This window comes from Palaemon carinicauda, chromosome 25, assembly GCF_036898095.1.
Source record: "Palaemon carinicauda isolate YSFRI2023 chromosome 25, ASM3689809v2, whole genome shotgun sequence".
NCBI classification, from domain to species: Eukaryota; Metazoa; Arthropoda; class Malacostraca; order Decapoda; family Palaemonidae; genus Palaemon; species Palaemon carinicauda.
The window spans coordinates 53,997,832-54,005,331 of NC_090749.1; the positions used below are offsets into that span (position 1 = coordinate 53,997,832).

The window sequence follows — 7,500 nt, forward strand, 5'->3', positions numbered from 1 at the left end:
AAAAAATTAAAAAAAATCTTCATTGCCAATAAAACTTTCCCCCAACACTCACAATTTATGTGCATTATCTAAAAAAAAATATTGATACAAACTAGTAAATTAAGCCGACATTTAACTATAAACGCCTATGAACAAATCTCTTTAAAAACCCTATCTTCGTTGTTATTAAAAGTTTCTGCTCATACTATCTATGTGCATTGTCTTAAAGACCCCTTTTTATCTATACATACAGCCAGTACAAAGACCCAAATTTATACTTAAAAACATATGAATCAAATCTAAAAAAATATTAATTGGCTATAACATTTTCCTCTCATACTCACAATATATGTGCATTGTCTCTAAAACCTCTTTTATCTATACATACAACCAGACCCAAATTTATGCTAAAAAACATACGGAACAAATTTTAAAAATCTTCATTGGCTTTTACTCATAATATATGTGCATTGCCTCAAAGACCTTTTTTAATCTAAACATACAAGCTGTACAAGGACCCAAATTTGCACTTCAAAACATATGGAAAAAAATTTAAAATATCTTCATTGGCTTTAACATTTTTCTCTCATACTCACAATCTATGTGGAGAGCAACGGCATTTCTCTCTCCATCCCCTTCGGTGTTGGAGGCGAGGCAGGTGTAGAGTCCAGAGTCCTGATGCTGCAGCTCAAGAAGAGTCAGACTCCGTCCTTTTGTTATCACGTTTTGCCGGTGTAAAGGTCGACCCTGTAAAGGTAATATGATAAATCTGAGTCACTCAATAGGAAGGAATAGTCGAATGTATATGTTATGCTGATGTTAAAATTGGTTAGATAAAAATTGTAAACATTCTACTCATACACATCGCCTGGATAAGTCAAACAGGTCTTTTTGAGCGATAAAAAATAAGCTAATTATTTATCTGGATAAACAAATTGAATTCCACTGGCTGCCTATTAAAGCTAGAATTGAGTTTAAGATATGTGAAGTAACCGATCAAGTTATCAGAACCGAACGTCCAAAATATCCAAAAGAATAACTATATTTCCTGTAGACATGAAAATAGTTAAAAATAGTTTCAATTGTTTAGAACCAAGACATATGTCTACTGTAGGTTCTAAGGCTTTCAAACATGCGGTCCCAAGATAATACAATAAGCTCCCACTAAAAATCCGAATGACAGGAGATATTAAGGCTTTTAACATGAACTGAAGACTTTTTTGTTTTCCAAGTGCTTCTATAAATTGGATTTGACAATAAATGTGGAATGCGCCGTGGAATACTCTAAATTCCCAAGACTGTATACGGCTAACAGGTTTTTTAGGTTAAAGAGAGCACAGACCCATACCTACGGGCTGCAAGTGTGCAAGAGCGAGCCCATAAGGGCCAGGCAGTCTGCAACAACAACAAGCCCAGACCCAAACAGACTTTGTCAAATAAAGGTCAAACAGATTTCTTTGAATAAATTAAAATCAATGTATATCTCAAAGATAGGCAAAATGGATATTTCTTGAGAGCCTTACCTTATTGACTTATTTTTTGTTTGGGTTCCCCCAGGTCCCTCAGTGTGAGGCACCTCGTATATCCACCAGAGAGTTGCTAATACATCTTCCGGTGTATTTTGCATCTTCCAGTCTTGGATGGTCTGGGATGCATCTTAGGTATTTAACGAGCTGATTTTTAAACGCATCTACGCTCACTCCTGATATGTTTCTTAGATGAGCTGGCAGCACATTAAATAGTCGCTGCATTATCGATGCTGGTGCGTAGTGGATTAATGTCCTGTGCGCCTTTCTCAGTTTACCTGGAATGCTTTTTGGTACTATTAATCTACCTCTGCTTGCTCTTTCTGATTCTTTAAGCTCCATGATGTTTTCAGCAATTCCTTCTATTTGCTTCCATGCTTGTATTATCATGTAGCGTTCTCTTCTCCTTTCTAGACTGTATAGTTTTAAAAATTGCAGTCTTTCCCAGTAATCAAGGTCCTTAACTTCTTCTATTCTAGCAGTATAGGACCTTTGTACACTCTCTATTTGCGCAATATCCTTTTGGTAGTGTGGGTACCATATCACATTGCAGTACTCGAGTGTACTACGCACATAAGTTTTGTAAAGCATAATCATGTGTTCAGCTTTTCTTGTTTTAAAGTGTCTGAATAACATTCCCATTTTTGCTTTACATTTAGCCAACAGTGTTGCTATTTGGTCGGTGCATAACATATTCCTATTTAAAATTACACCAAGGTCTTTAATTGCTTCCTTGTTTGTGATTGTCTCATTATTAGGTCCCTTGTATGCATACACCATTCCTTCTCTGTTTCCATAATTTATTGATTCGAATTTATCGGAGTTAAATACCATCCTATTTATCTCCGCCCATTCATATATTTTGTTTAGATCTCTTTGTAGTGAGTTCCTATCTTCATCACAAGTAATTTCTCTACTTATTCTTGTGTCATCGGCGAAACTTCTCACTACGGAGTTTTCAATATCACAGTCTATGTCTGAGATCATAATAACAAATAGCAGTGCAGCTAATACCGTACCTTGGGGCACACCAGATATTACCTGGGCTTCATCTGATTTCTCGTCATTTGCAACCACTATCTGTTTTCTGTTTTACAGGAATTCTTTTACCCATTTTCCTATCTTTCCCACAATATTATGCTTTCTCATTTTTTTCTCCAATATGTTATGGTCTACCTTGTCAAAGGCTTTTGCAAAATCTAGATAGATCACATCTGTGTCTTTTTCATTTATCATATTATTGTATATGTTTTCATAGTGAGCTATCAGTTGGGTCTGTGTACTTTTTCCAGGTACGAAACCGTGTTGACCCATATTAAACAAATTATTTTTGACCAAATGGTTCATTATTTTCTTTTTTATTACCCTCTCATACACTTTCATAATATGTGATGTTAGACTAACAGGTCTATAATTGCTTGCCTCTAGTCTTGATTCACTTTTGAAGATAGGGGTTATATAAGCTAATTTATGTTTAACATATATCTCGCTCATATCTATACTCTGTCTTAGCAGTATTGCAAGTGGCTTCGCGATAGTGTTTGCAGTTTTTTTTAACAAAATCGCTGGAACTCCATCTGGTCCGGCTGCCGATCCATTTTTAATTTCGTTTATAGCCGTGACAATATCTGCTTCATTAATATCTATATCCGTTAGATATTCAACATTTTCTTCTCTCATTTCTGTTTCATTATTCTCATTCGCAATTCTTGGCGTGAACTCACTCTTATATTTTTCTGCTAATATGTTGCATATTTCCTTTTTTTCATTCGTTAGCCATCCTTCAATTCTTAGAGGGCCTATATCTATTCTCCTTTTATTCATCTTTTTTGCATAGGAGTAAAGTACTTTGGGGTTTCTTTTTATATTTTGAAGTGTCCTTTCTTCTAAGTCCCTTTTTTCATTTTCTTTCGACTGCATAATCTTTTGTTCTGCATTTTCTATCTTACATTTTATTTCCCTCATTTTCCACACATTTTTTTCTTTTGCAAGATTTTTCTTCCACTTTTTAATTTTCTGAAATAAGATCCTTCTGTCTCTTGGTATGCACGTCTTTTGTTTATTGTTTTTTTTCGGTACATATTTTTCAACAATTTTCTCCAGTATTTTGTACAGTATATCCGTATTTACCTGTATATTATCACTTATAAATACATTTTTCCATTCTTTATTCAGTTCTTCATTTATTTCTGACCATTTTATATTCTTACTGTAAAAGTTATATTTTCCATATCCTTCCCAAAGTTTTGTGCTTTTATTAATTCTGTGATCACTTGCTTTGGAATGAACTATCAATTCTATGACATTGTGGTCTGAAATTCCCATGTTATACACTATTATTTCTTTAACATAATTCACCTCATTCACAAATACTAGATCTAGGACACTTTCCTTTCTTGTTGGAATGTGGTTTATTTGTTGCATATTATGTTCTAATAGCATATCTTGAAGCTTTTCAAATTGCCTCTTATCTTCTGCGCTACTATTACTCTCTTTTTTATATGTATACATACAACCACTTTCTTCTATCCGTTCTTTCCAATCCACGAAAGGAAAGTTAAAATCTCCGGATAGGAGTATATTCCAGTCTTTATGGTTTCTACATATATCATCTATTTTTTCTATTATTATGTCAAACTCCTTAGTATTTGGGGGTCTGTAAACTACAATGTTCACTAGTTTTTCAAATTCAAATTCTACCGCAATCAATTCACATTCTGTGTTACTGTATTTTTCACAGACTTTTCCTTGATTTATGTCTCTTCCATATATTGCGGTTCCCCCTTGATTCCTATTTTTTCTGTCTGATCTATAAGTTTGGAAACCCTTTATCTGGTCATCACTGCCAGTCTCTTGGGAATACCATGTTTCACTTATATTTAATATATCTATTTTTTCAATTTGGGTTAGTTCTTCTAGGAACTCTATTTTCCTTTTAGAGTTACTCGTGACTAAACCCTGTGCATTCATCACTATTATGAGAGAGAGAGAGAGAGAGAGAGAGAGAGAGAGAGAGAGAGAGAGAGAGAGAGAGAGAGAGAGAGAGATTATATGGACTTCTGTGGATATGATAAATGAACAACTATACAACAGGAAGGTGAAAAAAGTAAGAGTTTTTATAGAAAATTTATATTTTTTTTCCTGCTTGATAAAAAAGTAAAGGAATATTTTCTTTCAGAAAGCAGAAAATAGAACTTTGAAAAAACCTTCGAAGTTAGGATGGATCTCTCAAGAGAGATCATAAACAGGTCTAATGGATATTTCAAAAGAGGCAAAACTAAAAAAAAAATCTTTCTGAATCGAAGCAAACGTCAAAGAGGCCTTGAGAGAGAGAGAGAGAGAGAGAGAGAGAGAGAGAGAGAGAGAGAGAGAGAGAGAGAGAGAGAGAGAGAAACTTTTAGAGAGAAATGGTTAGAATAGTTCAAAACAAGAATTAGCAGATCTTTCTGGTTAGAATAAACAAATCAAGAACTTATCTTTATATGAAGAAAAATTAGGAAAAAGATGAATAATCCAAAAGGAATAATATCAGCCCCCGTTTAACTAAAAGGAAAGTCTGAGTAAAAAGGTGAATTACAATAATAGTGAATATAGGGGAAGTTCTATTTTTGCCAATAGAGATTTTTGCATAAGGCGCTAGATGTGAAAATGTGCCAATAGGTCGACCGCGTATATTTATATGTATAATATCAGGATCCTCTTTGAAAATTTCTTCCGGGAATAATTAAATTGTAAAGGTGAGACTGAAAAGGCTATTATGAAAGGTCAAACTGACCTTTCATAATAGTTCATTGAAATGGAAAAAAGCTGGGTGCAGGAAAAAATGAGATAAAATAAAATATTCACACAACGAACAAATGGAAAAAAAAAATAATCTAAAGTTGATGTCCCAGTTGTAAACTTCTATATGAAAGAATTAGTTGTGGTAACGTCCCTGACTGGTGTTTGAGTCCCGCTCAATCTCATTAGTTCCTTTGGTCGCTGCAACCTCACTATTTTTGTGAGCTAAAAATGGGGAGTATAGGGGAGCTTATAGGTCTATCTGCTGAGTCATCAGCATCCATTGCCTTGCCCACCTTGGTCCTAGCTTGGATGGAGAGGGGGCATGGGCACTGATCATATGTATATATGGTCACTCTGGCGCACTGTCCTGTTTGATAGGGCAATGTCACTGTCTCTTGCCTCTGCCATTCATGAGTGGCCCTTAAATCTTTAAAATAATTTGCCAAGATATTCTTTTGACTTAATTTGCATGAGATGGTCATTTTGCTTGCTCCATATTTGCTGTTCCCATAAAGATCCTGAACCTGCAATTTCAGAAGGGATCGAGTCCCTGCATTTGAACATCAAAACGACGGAAGCCTTTTCAATGTGGCTACCTGAAAAACCTCGCGAAGAATTCCATTTGACCAAGAAAAAACAGCTAGAATTTACGCGAGCCCATTTAGCATACTATGATTTCACCATATAATTGTATTTTGGTTCTTTAGAACAGAAAAAAATCATCTATGTCTTACCGTAAGAATACTTTTCTACTTATAATAAAATAATTTAAATCGAAATCTCCAATGCATGGTAGTTGGAATGAGTAAAATGTATAATTAACAAAGCTCAAAAAATATTTAGTTATATTGAGTTGGAAAAAAAAAATTATAGTGGCTGAATTTGAATACTTTCATCTGAAACCAATACAAAGTTGGTTCGACCAAATTTCAAACTTAGCTAATAGGAAAAACTGATGCTATCTGATACATCCCTTATCTTCTTATGTGACTTTCCCTGCTTAGATAATACATCTTTTATCCTCTTATCTGTCTTTCCTTGCCTAGATAATACACCCTTCATCTTCTTATCTGTCTTTCCCTGCTTAGATAATACATCCTTTATCTTCTTATCTGTCTTTCCCTGCTTAGATAATACATCCTTTATCCTTTTTTCTGTCTTTCCCTGCTTAGATAATACATCCTTTATCCTCTTATCTGTCATTCCCTGCTTAGATAATACATCCTTTACCCTCTTATATGTCTTTCCCTTCTTAGATAATACATCCTTTATCTTCTTATCTGTGTTTCCCTGCTTAGATAATACATCCTTTATCCTCTGTCTGTCTTTCCGTGCTTAGACAATACATCCTTCATCCTCTTATCTGTCTTTCCATGCTTAGATAATACATCCTTTATCCTCTTAGCTGTCTTTCCCTGCTTAGAATACAGTTTCAGATATGTGCAGTATCTCATCAAGTTATAGAACCGGGAGTCCAAAATATCCGAGAGAATTTCTACATGTTGTACAACCAAGAAATAGTATTAACATGAGAATAGTTGCAGAAGGTTCCAAGTTACTGGATTCAAGATCTATGTCTACTGTAGGTTCTACAGCTTTCAAGTATGCGGCCCCAAGATTATACAAGCTCACGTTGAATATCCGTAAGACTGAAGATATTGAAATTTTTAAAAGGAAACTGAAGACTTTCTTGTTTTCTAGATGTTTTCATAATATGCATTTGACAATTAATGTGGAATGTGCTGTGTGATACACTTAAATACCTAATACTCCTTACAGCAAACAGATCTTTCAGGTCCTGCAGGGCATAGGATTTCCATATGTGATAGGATCAGGAAAACAGTCCATAAAGTAAAGCAGAACAAAGTAAAGCAAATAAAGTAAATAAGTAAAATACTTAAGTATAAATTGAGTTACCAATTACACAGCAAACTCCATACAATAAAACTCAACAAAACCAGAGCGAAGAATATACAAAGCAATTTGTTTTAATATAAAGAATAATGAGCAAATGACCATCATTATAGATATCTTACCAAGAACAATACTTATACAACTACAAATGATAATGAATGGAAATGAAAAAAGCGAGACAATTCTGGGACTAGACGAGTCTAACCTATTTGAAGCCAATCTGCAGAGATAAGTTTTAACAAATAGATCGCTATTCATGTATACATTTACGCCCCACTGATTTAGCAGCATTGATTCT

General features: G+C 34.4%; 1 protein-coding gene across 1 annotated transcript in view; it reads right to left on the minus strand.

The window, feature by feature from the left end:
* LOC137619034 (uncharacterized) overlaps positions 1 to 7,500 on the minus strand; it is a 60,071-nt gene that overhangs the window by 34,974 nt on the left and 17,597 nt on the right. Inside the window, exon 3 of the mRNA XM_068349231.1 lies at positions 576 to 726. Coding sequence (XP_068205332.1) covers positions 576 to 726 — 151 coding nt within the window. The remainder of the gene's footprint in view (positions 1 to 575; positions 727 to 7,500) is intronic.